The sequence below is a fragment of the Carcharodon carcharias genome, chromosome 3 (genome assembly GCF_017639515.1).
Source record: "Carcharodon carcharias isolate sCarCar2 chromosome 3, sCarCar2.pri, whole genome shotgun sequence".
NCBI lineage: Eukaryota > Metazoa > Chordata > Chondrichthyes > Lamniformes > Lamnidae > Carcharodon > Carcharodon carcharias.
Window position 1 is genome coordinate 201,908,073 of NC_054469.1, and position 21,047 is coordinate 201,929,119.

General features: G+C 43.8%; 1 protein-coding gene across 1 annotated transcript in view; it reads left to right on the forward strand.

The window, feature by feature from the left end:
* Window positions 1–21,047, forward strand: part of LOC121276499 (catenin delta-2-like) — a 943,152-nt gene that overhangs the window by 892,698 nt on the left and 29,407 nt on the right. Inside the window, exon 17 of the mRNA XM_041184989.1 lies at window positions 7,278–7,362. Within this exon, the coding sequence (XP_041040923.1) occupies window positions 7,278–7,362 (85 nt within the window). The remainder of the gene's footprint in view (window positions 1–7,277; window positions 7,363–21,047) is intronic.

The following is a 21,047-nucleotide window of genomic DNA, read 5'->3' on the forward strand; positions in this document are numbered from 1 at the left end:
GCATCTGAACCAAACTGGGACCAATATCCTTGCATGCAGGTTAATTAGTGCTCTGGTGAAGGCATTTTGACATGAAGATGTTGTGTTAAAAAGTAGAGAAGTGAAAGTTAGAGAGGACTGGGAGAAGCATTTGGAATTAGAAATTATACAGAATTAGTGTGACCATAGAATATAGAGAGCTCCATGTTAGTTTTGCAGTGTAGGCATATAGATTCACAATGTGTGGTTACTAAGATTAGCGAGCTACAGACAGAAATAGCCACATGGGAATATAATGGAGTGGTGATAACTGAAACCTGACTGAGAAAAGAGGAGAATTGAATGTTTACCATTCCTGTTTACAAGGTATCCAGGAAAGATAGTGGGGGAAAATAAAAAAAGGAGGAGGGGTAGCAGTTTTGATTATGGAAAATATTACAATACTAGGCAGTGAATGTCCTTGAGAACATCCATTTGGCTGGGCTGAAGAAAACGTAAAGGAGCTATTATGATATTTAGTCTATTTTATTGGCCACCAAATATTGGGAAGGAGACAGAGAAGCAGATTTACAAGGAAATTATTGAGAGGTACAAGAATGGTAGAATATTGATAATGGGAGACTTTAACTCAATATTGAATGTGACAGTGATTGTGTTAAGGACAGAGAAGGGGTGGAATTAAGCGCATTCAGGAGAATTTTCTTCATTTCTATATTTCTTGTCCAATGAGGAGGGAGTCATTGCTAGTCTTGGGGGATGAAGTAGGCCAAGTGAAAATTGTCATAGCGGGGAGCATCTCAGGGATAGTGATCATAGTACTATAAGGTTTGGATTAACTGTGAAGGTGGTCAGGGGCAAACTAGAATAAAAATACTTAAATGGAAGAGGCTAACTGAGGATCCTGGGTGAAGGAGGCTCAAAGCTTATAAGGCAGAAATATAACAGAACAAAAAGAGATGTTTTGGGTGCAACCTAGGTACATTTCCATAAGGGGAAAAGGAGAGACAGCCAAAGCCAGAGTTATCTAGTTGATGAATAAATTAGAGTTTGGGAGGAAGCAGAAAAAGAGGGTGAATGGCAGATGTCAGCTTGATATTGCAAGAGAGAATCAGGCTGAATATAAAAGATACAGAGCAGGAGTGAAAAAGAAAATGAGAGGCAAAGAGGCAGTATGAGAATCGATCAGTGGCTAACATAAAAGGAGATCCTAAGGTCTTCTGTAGGCATATTAACAGTAAAAGGTTTGCCAGAGGAGCATTTAGGAACTAAATAAAGATCTGTTCATTGAGGCAGAAGGCATGGCTGAGATACTAATTTAAGTATTTTGCATCAGTGTTTACCAAAGAAGAGGATTTTGCCAAAACTATGGGAAACAAAGAGGTTGTCAGGATAATGGATGATGTAAAAATAGATAGAAAGAAGTTTCTAGAAAGGCTGGCATTGCTTAAAAAGGCTAAGTCACCCGATCTAGTTAGGATGCATCCTAAGTTGCTGAAGGAAGTAAGGGTAGCAGTTGCAAAAGTACTGGTCACAATCTTCCAATCCTCCTTAGTTATGGAACTGGTGTCAGAGAAGTGGAGAATTGCAAATGTTACACCCTTGTTCAAAAAGGATAGAAGGATAATCCCTGCAATTACAGACCTGTAAGTTTAATGTCGGTGGAGGGAAAGCTTTTGGAAACAAATATCTGGAGAAAATTAACAACCACTTGGACAAGCATGGACTAATAAAGGAGGGCCAGCACAGTTCTGTTAAAGGAAAATTCCATTTGACTATCTTCATTGAGTTTTTTGATAAGGTAGCAGAGACGGTGGATGAAAGCAGTGCAGTTGATGTTGTGTATATGAACTTTCAAAAGCTGTCTGATGAAAAGGCACATAATTGTCTTGTTAGCAATAGTAACGCCCATGGGATAAAAGGGGAATTGCCAGCATGGTTACAAAATTAGTTAAGGGATAGAAAACAGATTTGTGATGAATGATTATTTTTCAGACTGGAGGAATGTATATGTCAATATCTTATCAATTACATTGTTAAGGTTATGGGAAACAGGGTGATGGGTATTTGACACTGTGTGAGTGGGAGGAGAGCTGTGAGACTGAACAAGTCAATAAACTCTCTCAATCAGGACAAGTTCCGTGTCTTGGTTTTGGCTTCACCAACTGGTTTGGATCCTGTTAACAGTGCACATTGGTGTTCTCTACAATTCAGTAATAAGCCCACTGCTGATTTTGATATACATTGGTGACTTAGGCTTGGGAGTACATGGCACAATTTTGAAATGTGCAGATGACATGAAACTTGGAGGTGTAGTGCACAGTGCAGAAGATGGTGATAGGCAGGCTGATGGAATGGCCAGACACATGGCAGCTGCAGTTCAATGCAAAATAGTGTGAGGTGGTACAAGTTGGTGGGAAGAATGAGGAGAGTCAATATAAACTAAAGGAATACTTTTAAAGTGGGTACAATATCTGTGCAACCTGGTTGGTGATTGTGCCCAAATCTTTGAAGGTCACAGGACAGGATAACGTAGCATCTAATAAAGTACATGGAACTCGGGGTTTTATAAATAGAGACATTGGGCGGAATCTTAACATAATGATCTACCCACAACAGAGCCGGGGATGGAAAGCCCATGGCAGGGCAAGAACCCGTTTGTAATTGAACCGGGCTCAGAAGCATTCCGCTTCTGGGTTTCTCAACCAAATGGAGAGGGCAGTCAGGTGATGCACCACACCTGTCAAAGGAAGAATTTCAAGTTCAAGGGATCTCAGCAGGAGTCAAAGAGCGAGATCTTCATGGTTCCATGGAGGCATGTTTGAAGGCAGACTGGAAGGAAAGTGGAACTGGAAGGCACAGGTTGGTGGGCCAGTGGAAGTGGCAAGTGCTACCCGGCTGACAGCAATAGGTAGCCAATCTGAATGATTAAGTGTCCAATTGTGGGATCCTTTAGCGGTGGACAGGCCTTCCGCTGAGGCCAATGCTTGGAAGTGCCTGGAGGCACTCTCCCCACCATTGGATGCACAGGGATTAACAGGCCATAGATGCAGTTTCCCCTCCATAGAGATGACCTGGCTGTGACCACGCTCTATTTTAACAAAGTTGTCTTCAGAGGACACCCCAAGATGGAGGCACTTTCATGCTCCCCATCCTCCAGAGGTAGTGCCCACCTCTGCCAGTGGGGCTACTGTCCATCCAAGATTGCAGGCTCTCTGATTGGGTCTGCAGTCTCAGGTGACCTTAAGTGGACAGCAGACAGAGAGGAGACCAAAGAAGCTGTTGTTTTTCTCCTAAGAGGAGATTTGATAATGGTGTTTGAAATCTTGAAAAGTTTAAATAGTATAAATAAAGCAAAACTGTTTCCCGTAGCTGAAAGGTTGATAGCCAGATGGCATAGATTTAAGGGGATTGACAAAAGAATCAGTTGCAACATGAGGTAAGATGTTTTTTACACAACAAGTGTTTAGGATTTGGAATGGGCTACCTGATGTGGTGGTAGACAAAAGTTCAATATCAGCTTTCAAAAGGGAATTGGATAAATATTTGAAAGAGAGAAAAAGAGGTATAGGGAAAGAGCATGCAAGTGAAACTAACTGGATTGCTTTTTGAAAGAGCTAACGCAGATTTGATAGGCCAAATGGTCTCCCTCTACATTGTACTGTTCTCATTCTCTAACTCTCTGAAAGTCATGAGCGTACATTTTGCACAATTGTGATTTGATTTTTTTGGAGATTAATTTTAAAAATTGAAGAACCACTGAAGGGGTAGGGTTAGGTGTTAGGTTTCGGATTAGGTTTTGTCTCTCATTCAGGATAGGTGCAGCACACTCCTATACAATAGGAATGCACAATGGTGTCATCTGGGCATTAACTTGGGTTCGGTGACTGGTTCTGAACATGGGACACAGCCAGCCATTGGCAATCATCATCTACCTTTGTGAAAAGCATTTGAGATATAAAAAATCTGGCAGACTGAGAAATTGTTGAAGGTATAAAGGGGTTATGCTTTGGTCTTAAACAGGAGTGTTACTTGGCCAGTGGCAACTCGGCAGTCTCCATCCAATTTTCTATTCTGTCGACTTCAATCGGGGTATACAGATTTGTCATGATCCATTTTCCATTGCCCAAGGTGAATTTACTCACCTGCTATAAGTGTAGGACAATAATCTGTGCTGTTGGATGCATGTTTAATTTACACAATTAACCACATTAGTATCTGGTCAGCAATAAATCCCCGGCATTGATAAGTGCTTCTGGGCTGGGAATACAATGCAAATCCCTAATGGTGTGTTTAGGAGGTTCGTCGTTCTCAGGTTCCCTGTCATTACTGTCAATAATACAGCACTTTTACTTCCAAGACAGGTGCAGAGAAGATCTGATCCTGCCTAAATTAATTTACCACCTCCTCCTCTTTTGCATCACTTTTGGAGATTACTGTGTCCTCCCCTGTGGGATTTTGCTGATTTCCAATGGGTATTTGTCTTGGCATTCTACATGGCTTGCGGCCAAGCTGAGGGGGCGGGGGAAGAAATTCTTGAAGGAAGAGAGGAACAGGAGTAGGCCATCCAGTCCCTCAAGCTTGTTCTAGCAGCCAATTAGATTGTGACTAATCTGTATCTTACCTCCAGTGATACACCTACATTCTGTAACCCTTAATACCCTTGCCTAACAGAAATCCATCAACCTCAGTTTTTACATTTTCACTACATTTTGTGTAAAGAAGTGCTACCTGTTATCACCCCAGACAGCCCAGTTCTAATTTTGCCCACTTGTTCTGGACTCCCCCACTTGAGGAAACAGTTTCTCTCTCCACTCTCAAACCTTTTAATTTTCTTAAAAGACTTCAATTTTATACTACACAACACTGGGTACCTCCATCAAGTTGCGACAAGCCCGCTTCGAAAACCATAATGCACATATGCAAATCAGTTGGGTAATCATTTGTTAACATTTTAAATTCCTTCTCGCAATTTGACTAAAGGGGAAGGCATCATTCTGCTGAATTGCCCTACAATATAAAGTCTGAAGTAAGGGAAATGTGCGAGTCATTTATTTGTATCTCCAGGGTGATACGATTTTATGTGATAGTGTAAAATAGATAATAGAGAATCAGCAGATGATTTTACGTCTCTTCCCATTGAATGAAAATAAAAATTATGAGATGTGAAATGGGCTGCCGACTCGCTATTGCCCATTCTACATATTCGCACAGTCAAAAATCTATCCCCTTGTCTCATTTTATGCTTTGGATCCTGCTGATTAGGGGTAGACATTTCGGACCGAGGCAGATTTCCAAGTTCACTTTGCAGAAGATGCTGACAAGGTGCCTCCTCACTGCAGTTCCCCCTGTACAATAAGTCCTGGCAGCAAGTGAGGCTTCCTTGCCCCCGCAAAAACCCTCCTCCACCCTCTCCACCATCAATGTTTACCCAGAAAATCAGCCTGTCAGTGTAGAAGTGTCCCCTTTCATGAATTAACTTGGTTCTTCTGCTGACCACACTTCAATTGCACCTCATTGGCTGAGGTGACGCAATGCGCTGTCTAAATGCAAGTCTTTCTTCCCATTTCCTTCTAAGGCTTACAACGTGAAGGTATTTGTTGTAAGCACCAGAGTTTTCGGCAGGATCCTAATCCTTGCCCTGTCTCTAACTGTCCAAAAAGTACAGCAGCTCCCATCCCAGCATTTATAATGCCAGAACAGGACATGTTGCCACTTCATTCTGAAATGGTGACCCCCTAGTACAAAGACAAGGGGAACCTAGCTGGCGCAAATGAGTAGTCTTGATTTGAATCCATTAAAGGAACATTTATCTGTCAGTTAAAAAATCAGAATTAAACATTAAGAACTTTAAGGTGCCTTGGGGGGGTGGGGTTGGTGACTATTTTGATATAATAGAGTAGCCAACCAACTTTTCACTGAAAACCTCGGCATTGCCAGAATAATTTGTTTGGCCATGAGCTGCTCTGTACATTTGTAAACTGCACTCAAGCTCAGAAGCATAAAACACAGAGAAAACTCACCAGACAATCTTTAGTTTGATCTAATAAATGTCTGTGCATGACTCAACTTCCAACTGACAGATGAATGTTTCTTTAACGGATTCAAACCAAGACTACCCATTTGCGCCAGCAAGGTTCCCCCTGTCTTTGTACCAGGGGCTCTCCATTTCAGAATGAAGTGACAACATGTCCTGTTCTGGCATTATAAATGCTGGGATGGGAGCTGGACAGTTAGAGACAGGGAAAGGAAAAGGATCCTGCCAAGAACTCTGGTGCTTACAACAAATGCCTTCACATTGTAAGCCATAGAAGGAAATGGGAAGAAAGACTTGTATTTAGACAGCGCATTGCGTCAACTCAGTCAATGAAGTGCAATTGAAGTGTGGTCACTGTCGTAATGTAGCAAACACGGCAATCTGTCTGTGCACAGTAAGGCCCTACGAGCAGAAATGAGATAATGGCTAGAAAATCTGTCTTAGTAATGTTTGATGGATAAATACGGGCTAGGGCAACAGGCAAAACATCTCTGCAGTTCTTTGCAATAGTGCCATGGGATATTTTACGTCAACCTGAGAGAGCAGACAGGCCCTTGTTTAATGTTTGATCCAAAAAAACAGCGCTTTCAACAGTGCAGCTTTCCCTTAGCACTGCACTGGAGTGGCAACCTAGATTATGTACTCAAGTCTCTGGAGTAGGATTTGAAGCCATGACCTTCTGGCTCAGAGGTGAGAGTGTCACACCTGAGAGTCAATTGACTTGTGTCATGTAAAAAAAAACAGACATTTAGTACCGGGCTTATGTGTAGGAATTTCCAATCCACTCTCGTTCAATATCTAGGGTGGAGCTCTGCTCCCTCCTTTTAGCCATTGTACCAATGACTGAGTATCTCAAATTCTCACTACAGTTCAGTCATTTCTACACTGGTGCTCTTGCCTATCAACTGCAGATTCACCCTCATTAGCTCTACGCTTTGAAGGAGAGTAGCAGTTCAACATTTTGCCTCTTGTCATGGAGAGTAAATATATAGATCTTCAAGCTACAACTACTGAACAAAATCAATCATACACTACATTAACCTTTAAAAACCATTTGATGAGTCTTATTTATTTCAACCTTAATTAAAAATATCAGCGTGCTAGATAACAAATGTAAAAGTGACAGATTCATACTAACTTGGTGTGTCAACTTCATTCCTATTTTCCTCTGAAAAACCGTTCCTTGACATTTTCATTCATGCCAGTCCTGCCAGCCAAAGTGTTAACGTGGTTTCTAACTTGTGCTGTGGTGTTTTACACACAGGCATTCACCGAAGGTGGTGAAGGCAGCATCCCAAGTCCTGAACAGCATGTGGCAATATCGAGATCTGAGGAGCCTCTACAAGAAGGTAAGGCATTTTGTTCTTCACTTTCCTATTCTCCTCCTCTTCATGTTGAGACCATTTTCAGCATTGATAAAGTATCTCAACTTGGATATAGCAAGCACAAATTTGCAGACAGCAAAAATTAGAGGGTGTCGTTGACATTGCAAGGATTTTAAGTGACTTAATGAGAATGTAGATGGGTGGCAGGAAATACTCAGCAGGTCAGGCAGTATCTGTGGAAAGAGAGAGGGTGAAATTTAGTGCCCCTCCAGGAGGCGGGAGAGCCATTTGATGGGGACCCTGCCACTTCCTGCTTTGCCCCGCCTCCTCCACCATCCCCCCACAACGGATCAAGTTCAGGACAGGAAGGGCAGAGGGTGACCTTACCTCCCAGAGACAATTTAAGACCCTTAAGTAGGGCCTCCTGCCACTGGTAGCCAACCAGTGGAGGTGGAGAATTCTTCATGAGGGTAAACCACCCAGCAAACCCTGTTAGGGTTTGTCCGTGGCATTGTAGAGGTGGCCCATTCTCAAACATTCTGTGTTTGATAGAGGGATCCAGTGGGGGGGAGGAAGGCCATCCCCCTGACCCCACCTTGCCAGCGACCCACATCCCATCCACACTCACCTCTACGTGGGGATCCAATGGCAATCTTCAAGGTAGGCCCAAGTGTAGCACTGGCATTGGCCACCAGTCCTGATGGCGCTGCAGCACTGGAGAGCAGCCGACCAGCCCTACTGGAGGCTTGATTGCTCGATTGGTAGGCCTGACACTGTCCAGGTCAGTGGCTGTTATTGAGTCAGGCCTCCTGGAGAGAAGCGACACAGGGTTCCCACCGGTTCTCCAATCGGCCACACATATTAAATTCCTCCCAGAGTTAATGTTTCAGATCGGTGACCTTTTATTAGGACTGAATTATTAATTCTGTTTCTCTCTCCAAAGAGGTTGCCTGAGCATTTCCAGCATTTTCTGTTTTTATTTCAGATTTCCAACACCTGCAGTATTTTACTTTTTTAGATGTGTTGCGGAATGGACAGATAGATATTGGGTGTAATTTTCCGAAAGAGCTTGCATTTATGTTGTGACTTTTATGATCTTTAAAGCTGATGAAGTACTTTTATCTTCCTAATTGCCCTGAATATTTATCTTAATTTTCACCTCTCCCAAGAGATTACATGACTCCGGTGGTAGGGGAGTGTCTGTATTGTGATGCAGAAGACATCACAACTCTATGGGCAAGCTGGGTGGGCCAGTGGCCTTTTCCTAATCGCCATTTCCATATGTTTGTCTGAAGTGTAGTCACTTTTGTTATGTATAATCAAGAAAAATGTGAGATAGTAAATTTGGGGATGAAGAGTAAGGAGAGGAAATATAAACTAAATGGGGTGGAGAACCAATGAGACTTAGCCCGGATTTTTGCTCCTGGGCCGGGTGCATAGGGTTGGAACGTTTCCCGGCTCCGCAAACCGAAACTGGGAAAAAGGGGCCCGGAAGGTCGGATTTTTGTTCCAGGTGGTGGGGTAGGGGGGAGTTGCGGATTACTTTAGAAGTCTGGCCCTCCACCCCTGGAACGGGTGCAGCCGCTGCCAGGTACGGAGGTGGGCTGGGTGGAAGGCCCAGTAATTCAGAGACCCAGGGTAATGCTCTGGGGACCCAGGTTCGAATCCTGCCACAGCAGATGGTGGAATTTGAATTCAGTAAAAATCTGGAATTAAAAGCCTAATGATGACCTTGTCGATTGCTGTAAAAACCCATCTGGTTCACTAATGTCCTTTAGGGAAGGAAATTGGCACAAGTTCAAGTTATTGAGAAAAATGAACAGAACAAAAAACAGCTCTCCAGCCTTCACCCCTCACATTCCCCCCACACACTCTCCATGCCCCATTCATTACAATCCATGCCACCTCGTGCCCTCCACCCACTCCCTATGGCTCCTCACACCCCCTATGGCCCTCTACCCACCCCCTATGGCCACTCACCCCCTTTGCCAACCTATGCCCCTCATCATCTCCATGGTCCTTTATTGCCCCTATGCCAACTTGGTGCAAACCCATGCCTCCGCCCACCATCCTTTGCCCTCCATGAAAACTCTCATTTTTTTTCATTCATTTACAGGATGTGGGCATCACTGGCTAAGCCAGCATTTATTGCCAATCCCTAATTGCCCTTGTTCAGGGGGCATTTAAGAGCCAACCACATTGCTGTGGGTCTGGAGTCACATGTAGGCCACACCAGATAAGGACAGCAGATTTCCTTCCCTAGAGGACATTAGTGAACCATATGGGTTTTTACAACAATCCACTAATGACTGCCCTCAGGCTTATGTCAACAGAGGGAAATATCAAGCACCAATTTTTTTTTTAAACTCCATACTTTTTTTTTCATTTGAAGCCCAGAAGAGCTAAATCCCTTGACAGCTTTGACAGTTCCAGTGAGTTTTGACAGTTCCAGTGAGTTTTGACAGTTCCAGTGAGTTTTGACAGTTCCAATGAGTTTTAACAGTTCCTTGACAGCTTTGACATTTCCAATGAGTTGATACACTTCTTACACACAATTATGTCTACTTATAACAATTCCAAAGGGTGCCTAACTTCTCCCTAAGGTGTCCCAGGACCATGTCTAAGGAGGTACCTTACCTATCCAAATGAATCCACAGGGTTCAGACCTGCTCCGACCAGGTCTAATCTGCACACTTCAGGTTTCAGGCACCTATCTCATCAAAATCACACGAGTGGAGGCAGCTGCTGATTTATATGCCTCCGTGAACCATGGATGTGTGATTTATAACCCGCCCTCATTCCCCTGCAAAAATGACAGAGGCTGGAGTGGGGGACAGGTCTTCCGGATTTGGGACTCTGCCGGCATTTTCACGCTGACGGAGAGCCTCTCCAACTGCACAAAAATTCAGGCCTTAGATATACAAATCTTTAACGGTTAAATCCATGCAGTAGCACGAGAACCAAAAGGTTTTTGGAAACCAAAAATGCACGTGATCCTAGATTTTATAAATAGGGTTATAACGTACAAATAAAATGAAGAAATGCTAAGACAAGAAGATTCATCAGTTAGATGCTGTTAGAATACTGAGTCCAGTTTGGGTACCTTGCTTTAGGTAGGACCTCAAAGCCATAGAGAGAGTATGGAAGGGGATCATTACAGAAGAGGAGTTAAGTTAAACTTATATCTAACCTTGGTTATACCACACTAAGAGTACGTGCTCAGTTATGGTCTCTTTACAAAAGAATAGAGAAACATTGGACAAGGTGAAAAAAATACAAGCTTAAACCAGAATTGAGAGGCTATAACCATTGGGAAAGACTTAGCAAGCTGGGGATCTTTTCTCTAGAAAAGAAAGGATCAAAAAGGTGGTCTGAAGGAGTCTTTAAAATGATAAAGGGATTCATTAGAGTTGACATCGGACATATGTTTGAACATTTGGAGGACCCAAAACTAGGGCCTAAAATGTAAGATAGTCGCTAATAAATCCAATAACGGAACTCGGGATATATTTTGCCACCCAGAGAGTGGTTAAAATGTGGAACTTGCTACCACATGGAGTGGCTGAGGTGAATAGCATAGATGCTTGAGAGAGGATGCTAGATAAGTACATGAGGGAGAAAGGAATAGGGTGAAATGAAGTATGATGGGAGGAGGCTTGTGTGGGGCATATACAGCAGCACAGATTTACAGGGTCAAATAATTCTGCTTCCACCACCTTTTCATGTTCTAATAATCTAGGTAAAGAAAAATATACCCTAATATCTCCCTACATTGTCATAGTAATGACTTTTAAATGATGTCCTTGAATTGATTTGATTCCCCAACCAGGTATCCATTTGTGTCTGATAATGGTCCTGAAGCATCAGGGGATGTTTTTATATGTTAAAGGCACTATGTAAGCACAAGCTGCTATTATGGGAATAGCACTTCTTGATTGAATTTATCCTCTTACAATAGAGCTGTTCAAATTTGTATCATTTTTAAAAATAACTTTCTTTGCTATGTTGAAGAGTCCCAGTTTCTCTCAACCCTCTAAGGGGAAGAAGAATGGGACAAACTGCCTGAACCACTCAGACAGTTGGCACAAGTGTGATGGCCCTAATGTTGGAAAATACTACGATTCCTAATGTATCCCAGCACTACCCAGTGCTTTATATTTAGGCGTTATAGTAAAAATTAATGTATCAATTGCTTGTGTATCTTTTTGATTACATGAATCAGCATGAAAGATGTCAGCTTTCAGTGATGCCAACGTTCAGAACAAGGGCAGGATTCAGGAAGGGCTGTAACAGCCAATCCAACAACCCACAAGCACTTTTCCATGTACAGGACGCTTGCCTGATTGCCAAACTTTGTAAGTCATTGCCACTGAATTGATGACATGCCCAGAAGCGAAGGCAGTTGAAATGTCTTTATTGGTAATGGGAACAATTCATTTAGAGCCTCGGGGTAAAAGCTGCAAAAACCACCGGCTTAACTGGGAACATAGACAAACACTGATTGATTTCAGCAGATCTGCTTGCAGGCAAAAATAAAAATGTCTTTTTTTGCAATATTTGTCCTTCTTGTTTCTCACTCTTTAATACTTTCCATCTGCTATTCTCTGCCTTTCTGTTTGTCTCCTGCTCTTTCCCTCTTAAAGGCTTCCAACCAATTTCTTTCATTATTGTCATTGTAGCTGTGGCAGAAAATTTCACTTTCTCTCTGCATCCATCACTGAATATTTTTCTCCCTGTTTCTGTAAGCTCCTTCTCCCCTCTATCTTATTTGTGTTAAACCCTCCCTGCGCTATGCTTGCTCTTTTGCAGATTTACTCTGTGTACCTAGTGTATCTTCAGTGCATGAGTTTTAAACTTTCACTGTAACCTGTATGACCTGCAATGTATTCAGTATACCGCCATGAGTTGCAGAGCTATGGTGTACCAGGCCAGCCATATCAGTCTCCATGCTACAACTGATTAAAGACGGGTAGTAATTGTATTCTTTGTGTAAAATATCAGTAGATCTGCCTGGCAGGGAATTAATTTAACGTTCATCTGAAAAGCAGCATCCCTGACAGTGCAGCGCTCTCTCGGTACTGCAATGGTGTTTCAGCCTCGATTATGTGCTCAAACCTGTGGAATGGGGCTTGAACCCACAGGTTCTAGCTCAGAGGTGGAACTGCTTCGACTGAATCATGGCTGACATACATAGGATAGAAAGGGGAATGAATTAATTGTGGACCAGCTCCGGCTCCTAATAGAAAAAAAGCCTCTAAATTTGGCTTCCATTACTCTTATTTTACCACGTGTATTGACTGGATTCATTGAAGCATATTTGCGCTGTTCAGTGCTGCAGAATCCCAGTGGGAGTGTCTGTGATTCACAGTCTTGTGGAGATACGCAACGCACAAAAAGGCAGAAAGGACTTCACTGAAATGTGCGTCGAATCTTGAAGTTTAAAAAAACGAGCAGTGTAATTTGATTTGCATTGTGAGCTCCATAACCATTCTGGACGTGGGGATGTATGGAGGCAAGTTTCACTGATTCCCCTGAGTGCGAAATCAGACCTGAAATTTGCACAGGTGCCGTGGGAAAGTCCAGAGTTAATTCTGTTCAAAAGAAAAATCTCACAGTGAAATCTCACATTCAAAAGAAAAGTCTCAAAGGAGGAGTAGAGAAGATGGATCTGCATGAATTTGGTGAGGGAGAAGACAGAACTCTGACCTCTTAACCGTGCCCAATTTTCAACACCCGACCACTGATGGTTATGCCTTCAGATGCCTGGACCCTAAGCTCTGGAATCCCCTCCCTAAACCTCTCCATCTCTCTTTCCTCCTTTAAGATCTCCTTTAAACCTAACTCTTTAACCAAGTTTTTGGTCACCTTTGGCTCGATGCTAGTTTTTAATCTATCATACTCCTGTGAAGCGCCTTAGGACATTTTTTCTATTGTTGTAGAATCATTCAGGTAACCAGTTAGCTGCTTGCCTGGCTCACCTGACTAACACTCCCACTGACTGACACCAGTATTAATGGCTTTCAATAGCTGTCACATTAGGGGTTACCAGCTCTGGTTGGATGTCTTCCTGGTGGTCTTATCACATGACCTCTCACTTCCATCCACACTGCCCAGGGAAACAGCTGTTTTTTCTTTCCCATTTTTAATGCACTTTATAACAATTAAACAGAAATGCTCAAAAAGGATTTCAAAAAGACACACAATTTCACTGAGACAAGGTAAGACAAGGAGGGAAAGGGGTAAGGAAATGGATCATTTGGTGTACTTTAAAAATAACTTCCCAATTAATACCCTCATCGTCATTTTTTAAATGGTGACAATATTCAGTACAATCTGGCATCTTAAATCGTACAGCAAAGAGTCTAGCATTCATCAGGGTATCCAGTCAGTGTTCACAAGCTGTAGAGCATATACTGAAAGTTGAGCGGCACAGACCCTTTCTGCCACCTGGTGGTGAAGCTGAGTAGTACAGATTGCAACTGAATTACCATGACAATGGCGATCAAGTAAATTTCAGCTTGCTAAATGGTCAGCTAATTTTTGTTGCATTGACGAGCCCAGTGCCTTGTTTATCTTCATGTTTAATGTTGCTGATTCCCTGTGAATTCTAGGTTTATTGGAATGCAATAAACATAATCAAGAAAATTGTTATTGTCAGTGCCATCTATTTTAAGCATTCTGTTAGAAATCAGGAACCTCTACGTGACAAATGTCTCGTGATTGTAGTTATGATTCTTTTAGGCTCCTCGAGTATTTCTCTCATGCTCAGCCCCGTAAGTGAGTGCTCACACCCTACAAACAGAATTATGAATTTACACATGCAGTGGAGGTAATTGTGACTTCTTGCGATTGTGTACAATAAGCAACCATCCATTGTACATCTCCCCAATTTTCATTTCCATTGAAGTTGGACAACTGAAACTATATCGCCTGTTTTAGACTACCTCGCAGAGTCAAAAATACCTCACCAATACGGCAATGTACAAATAAAGAAATGAAAGTCTTGCATCTATATAGTGCCTTTCACTACCTCAGGACATCTCAAAGCACCTTACAGCCAATGAAGTGCAATAATGTAGGAAATGCGACAGCCACATTGTGCACAGCAATGTGTTACAAACAGCATTGTGATCATTCTCAGGTAATCTGTTTTAGTGATGTGCATTGAAGGACAAATATTGGACAAAATATCGGGAAAACCACCTTGCTTCTCTTCAAAATACTGTCATGGGATGCTTTACGTCCACCTGAAGGGTGTTATGGGGTGAGGTGGTGTGGAATGGGACCTTGCTTCAATGCCTCATCCAAAAAAAGAACTTCAGTCAGTCCCTCAGTACTGCACCGAAATATTGACCTAGGTTTTGTACTTGAGTGGCTGGACTGGGACTTCAAGCCATGACTTTTTGCCTCAGAGGTGAGAGCCCTACCACTGAGTCACAGCTGATACTGAAGGTCAAATAGAACACTTCTAGTATTGTTACGATCCCTATAGACAGCATTAACTTAAAAAGAAATTCAAACATCCAGTTACTGGCTGAAATAATGGTACATCGTGATTTCACATTTTAAGCCATTTACAGTAACAAATGACTAAAATACTGTGAACTAAACTCTTATCTTTGTCGGCAACTTGTACTTTAAACCACAGAATAGAATACTCACCTTCTTATTCTTAGCCCGACTCATAAAACACACTTCGCACATATACTTTACGTTGTTGTTCATGTAGACATTCAATTTCCCCAGAGTCAATCCAAAGTGATTCTTAGCTCCTGAGGGTTTATTCCTGTTCTTTTCTTTTCTGGTAACTTGCAATCTTAGAGTGGTCTTTCACAGTGACATTTCTTTTCCTGGAGTCTCTCCCTCTAGCCCAAGCTAGGCAACTCTTCCAGCCTCATTTTAACTCCACACGATCTTGACATTTTCAATCTGAGTGCGAGCTTCACGTACATTCCTGCACAGCAAACCATAGACACTTTTCTCAGCCACTGACTGCTCCCTCTTTCCTGGATCCAGGCAAATTCATAATACTGTGATATTCTAGGAAAGCATGCAACCTGACCTTTACAATGGCTTCCTCTCTGTCCTTCCCCATGGTGACACCAATCACTTGGCCCTAGTATCTAGGTAGAAATGCAAATGAACTATCCTTGAGAGCCCAAATCTCTTTCGTCTTGGAACTAAATGGACTGTTTAAAGCATAACTCTTTACAACCTGACATTCTCAACACTTTTCTGGGATTTTGGAGACTAGCAGCCTCCACTGTTAACACACAGGCTGCTGCCATTGTCTCCAAGCATGAATACCTTGTACCTTCTTCCCAATAAAACAATCTAAACTTTCCTTTGATGTCTAACAATCAAACCACCCATGCTTACTGTCAACCAGGCTACAGAATAGGTCACATGACCTTTTCCTTTTATCTGAAAATTTAAAAACACAGTTCCAAAACATAACAATCTTATAAACCTCAAAACCGTAAGAGATTAATCAATCCACTGAATTGATAGGAGCTCTCTCATGTTAAAATAGATACAACACTTTTCTAAATAATAATAAACATTTACCAATGCCTGTAACTTATCTTATACCTGAGCTTTAGTCGATCAACATCACTCTATTTCAATGGGCTCAGAAAGACTGACAAACCAGGAGATAGCTCAGAATGGATGTTCCTGTCTGCACAACTGTTTGTCCAATGGACTTCAAAATATCAAAATCCTCTCCACTCAGAAATTTGTCTCAACCCTTGCCTGAATTTGCCTGAATTTTTGAACCTGGGCGGGAAGTGCAGAGTCAGGATAGTTCCCAGTTCTGCAAACCCGATCCGGGAAAAAGTGCCCCAAACAGTCGGATGTACATGCCAGAAGAGGTAGTGGGGGGCGAGGGGGGGGGGGCGGGCAATGAAATGAGAGTCAGCACAGGCTGCCAAGTGCAGAGGTAGGGTGGCCGAAAATGCCAGCTCGGCATTCTGGCACTGTGAAGAAAAGAATAAAACCAAAAACAGCACTCCAGCTGTCGTCCCTCACACACCCTCAACCCCACCTACCCATCCCCCGTGCCCCATTCATGCCAACCCATTCCATCTCATGCTTCACACCCACCCCCATGGCCCCTCCACTTCAATCTATGCTCCTCTACCCACCCCCATGGCCCTTATAGCCACCTATGCCGCTCTACGTATCCCCCTTGGCACTTTATAGCCATTATGCCAAGTTAATGCCAACTCTTGCCAAACCATGCCCCCCATCCTTTGCCTTATGCCCTCCATGTAAACTTACCCAGTATCTACTATAGGCGGACTTCAGGATCCATGTTGAGATTATATAAAGTTCTTAACTGCCTGTCGATTAATTCACTTTTATAATTCTCGTTGATTAAAACATATTCACTACTTTTAACTTCTTTTAATCCCTTATAATCCCATTTGATTTCATAGTCCCACTTCAAAGACTTTATAAGCACTTGGAACTGTGAAGCAAATTGCGAACTGACAGGCCCCTCACCTGATAATGAAAGGTTGTGAAATCAGTGATGCAGCACTAATCTGGTAATGGTAGCCTTCAGGCTATGTCAACAGACAGAGTGAAATAACAAACACTGATTTTTTTTTTCAACACTGCAGACAATTTTTTCAAATAGTTAAAAAGCAAGATATTTAAATGCCTTGATAGTTCCCTTTGACAGTTCAAATAAGCTTGAAAGTTACAGTGAATTTGTGTGCTTTTTACACACATTCACGTCTTATTTTAACAACCCAAAAGGTCACTTTATCTCTCCCAAAGGGCACCTTACCTCACCCAAAGGGCACCTCACTTCTTCCAAAGGTGTCCAAAAGATTACCTTACCTCTTCAAAAGGGTACCTTACCTCTCCAAAGAACTCTGATAAATTTAGACTTTCTCCTACCAGGTTTAATGTTCACAAGTCATGTTTTCCACTCCCTCCTTGTGAAAATCAGATCAGACTGAATGCAGCTGCACTCAAACATGTGCAGATGCCTCTGTGAAACACAGATGTGCAAAGTTTCACCCGCTCCGTTCCCCCCTCTGCGAAAATGGTGGGGGTGAGTTCGGGGGCGGGCCTTCCGTATTCAGGCCTTTGGAGCCATTTTCACAAAGACGGAGAGCCTTTCCATCTATGCAAAAATTTGTGCGCTTGTTTTAATCGTGAAAACCGGAGAGGAGAAAAATAAACCAAGTGTTTCATACAAATCAACAGAGCAATCACAGTAGGTGTAACATCAAACAAGCTAATCGTCTGCCAGATTCAATGGATTGATATCTCTGCAGGTGGTTGTCAGTAAGTGTTTGTTTCACTCATTCTCAGGATATGGGCATCACTGGTTTTTATTGCCCATTCCTACTTGCCTTTGAGAAGACCTGGTAGGATAAGTTCATGAACTGCTGCATTCTGTGCAGTGAAGGTGTTCCCACAGTGCTGTTAGGTAAGGGTCCCAGTATTCTGACCCAGTGATGATGAAGAAATGGTGCTACGTAACCAAGTATGGATGGGCTGTGACTTGGTGCAGAACTTGGAGGTGGTGGTGTTCCCATGCACCTGCTGCCCTTGTCCTTCTAGGTAGCCGAGGTCAAGGGTTTGGGAAGTAGTGTCTCTGATGAGAACACTACTGTTTTTTCAATTAAAATCTATATTGACGCCTGCTCATCTGACTCCAGTAACCAATGGCAGCATCACCTGTACAGCTTCCTTTCCCCACAATGCAGTTTTACTGTAGCACAAAAACTTTGGCCCTGATTTAAACCCACCCAAAAGGGTGTTAAAATATCAACTAATCATAACCTGACCCCGTTCATTCCCTTTTAAATTATAGTGTGCAGAATTAGGCCACGAATGAGGCTCCTGCACAAGGCAGGTGGAGAGATAATTAACATGCCAGAGTCACAGGAACGTAGGACATAGGAGCAGGGGTAAGCCATCTAGTCCTTTGAGCTTGCTGATCCAATCAGTAAGACCATGGCTGATCTGATCTGTGGCCTCAAATCCACTTTCCTGTCTGCTGCCCCATAACCCTGACTCCCTTGTCTATCAAAAATCTGTCTAACTCAGCCTTGAATAATTTCAATGACCCAGCTTTCAATGCTTCCTGGGGAGGAGAATTGCTCATACTAATGATCCTCTGACAGAAGAAAATTCTCCTCATCTCTGCCTTAAAAGAGGGACCTCTTATTCTTAAACTCTGTCCCCTAGTTCTAAGGCGCAATCATCCCAGATTTGCACAAAGTGCAGGTAGCGGGCGGGAAAAAGGATTTTTTACCTGCTGGCCGCAATGTTGGGTTTTTGCGCTGTTTCATCCCATTCCCAGAGCTTCCCGCCTCATTAATAACGCATTCCCAGGAAACAGGCCAGATCGCTAGAAGGGCGGCTGAGTCGTCACCTCAGGCCTTTCGTAATCCGGGCACCTTATTTAAAGTGTGCCCCTGCACAGAGCTAGCACTGCCTAAGGGATCGGAAGCTGCTGGAAAGTCATGGCTGCCAAAGGGAGGAAACAAGCTGCCCCCAAATTTAGCGACGCCTCCCTTAGGCATCTACTGGACACAGTGGAGAGCCGCCGTGAAGTCCTCTACCACTGCTCTGGGTGAAGACTAGCAAGCAAGATGACAAACCCAGCATAGGAGGCGTAGGCAGTGGTGGTCAGCACCAACGCCTTACAAAAGAGGACAGCCACCCAGTGCCTCAAGAGGATGAATGATCTCCTCTCCATTCTGTCAGGGTAAGCCACTCTTTTCATCACTCTGACTCACACACTCACAAACCCAGCACACATCCACAGGGATCACACTCACTGCCAGTTCAAGTGACACCACCATTCATTCACTCACACACACCTTCATCTGCCTTGCGGATCATGTTCTCATCCTGTCCATTGCACCACGCACCACCCACACATGCCAGGCATCCTTGTCGTCTGGCTTGCCAAGCCTCCTGCTTACTCTCTCTCTATCCGTCTTCATGCAGGACAAGCTGACACACAACAAACAGAGAAGTCGCAGACTGGTGGAGGAATGCCTGACATTAAGGTCCTCACAGATTTTGAAAATAGAGCTATCCAGCTGGCCGGCAACGATCTGGACCATTCTTGTGCTAACAGTGAGGTAGGCGGTGCTGAACCACATGGGGATCCAGCAGCGCAAGATCCATCAGACAACCACCTATGAGTCAGTTCCCCTGTCCCACAGTTCCCTGCCATGCACTAATTATCTTTCGTTGCTTTCGCAGGCACATCTGGGAAGAAGCTTCAGTGTCCACAAGCTACGTCCTTGACTCAAGCCCCAAAGACACCTCAGAAGAAGAATCTGATGACACGCTAATTGATGTCCCATCACAGCGCTCACCCATACCTTCCACCAGCGCAGAGATACACACCTCGGTGAGACCTAGTTCTGGAGTAGCCTCGGGGTCGCAATCTGGTGAGCACATCGCGCTGTCTGATCCACAGCAGGCAGCGGCAGGGACTTTCCAGATTTCGAGCATTTAGAGACCTGCTGGAGGCCTGAAATCTGCTGAGTCTGCCTCAGAGGAGAACCCTCTGGACTCGGTCATACCTCAGTTGCTGGAGCTGCAAAGGTAAGCTCGGGAACATCCGGAAAGGATGTCCAATGCACTCCCCAGATTGCAAGGCATGATGGAAGAGTCTATCCGTCTTCAGCCTGAGGTGATAGCATCAGCATGGCAATGCACTGAGGTCAACACTGGTAGGACGGTGGCCACCTTGGAGACCTTGCTCCAGGACATCGATCCTGCACTGCTGCATGGGCTGAACTCCATCGCTGACACCATAGTTGGCCTCCAATAGAGTCAAGGCGAGAGGGGTGCAGGGCAACTCGATCTCAGTCCAGCTTCCCCTTCCCCTCAAGGAGTCAGCCAGGGGTCCATGGTCGCCCATAGGGAGGAGGATAAGCAGGCACCTACCCTGGGTCCATCCAACCAGGTGGCTCGAGGAGTGTCCGCCCCATCCGAATCCCCTCTTCCTGTGACCCCAGCAGCTCCAGGTCCACAACTGAGGAGGGGTGCTGCTGCCACACAGCAGGACCCCCAGAGACAGGCCAGGGCCCTCCAGGTCTCAGCCTCCCTGAGGATGCCCACTAAGGTCATCACAGACAGGGAGTAGCAATCAGCAGGCTGCCTCCACCTCCGCTGTGGATATCGGGGAGCACCAAGGCATTGCGGCAGGGTTTGGATGTAACCCTTTCAGAGTCAAACAATTAAACTAAATTAACAAAATGAGGGATAAAGTAAACACAGACCGTAAGTTAGGTTAGCTATAAAACCAAAGATAAAGTTTAAAGAAAACTTACAAACATCAAATCAAAATGTGATTAAGAGGGTCGATAAAACACCCCAGCCCCTGCGGTGCTGCAGAAGAGGGGCAAGCAGTCGGGTAGGACAACCCCCTCAATCACCCGCTGCCTGGACCTGTTAATGGCCAACTTGGCCAAGCCCAGGAGCAGGTTCACGAGGAGGTCCTCCTCCTTCCCGGCCCCCCTCTGCACCAGGTGTCCATAGATCAGGAGCGTGGGGACTGAAAGGGTTTGGATGTAACTCTTTCAGAAAAAACCAATCAAACTAAATTAACAAAATAAGGGGTGAAATAAACACAGCCCTAAGTCAGGACAGCTGTAAAACCAAGAACAAAGTTTAAAGGAAACTTACAAACGTCAAATCAAAATGTGATTAAGAGGGTCAAT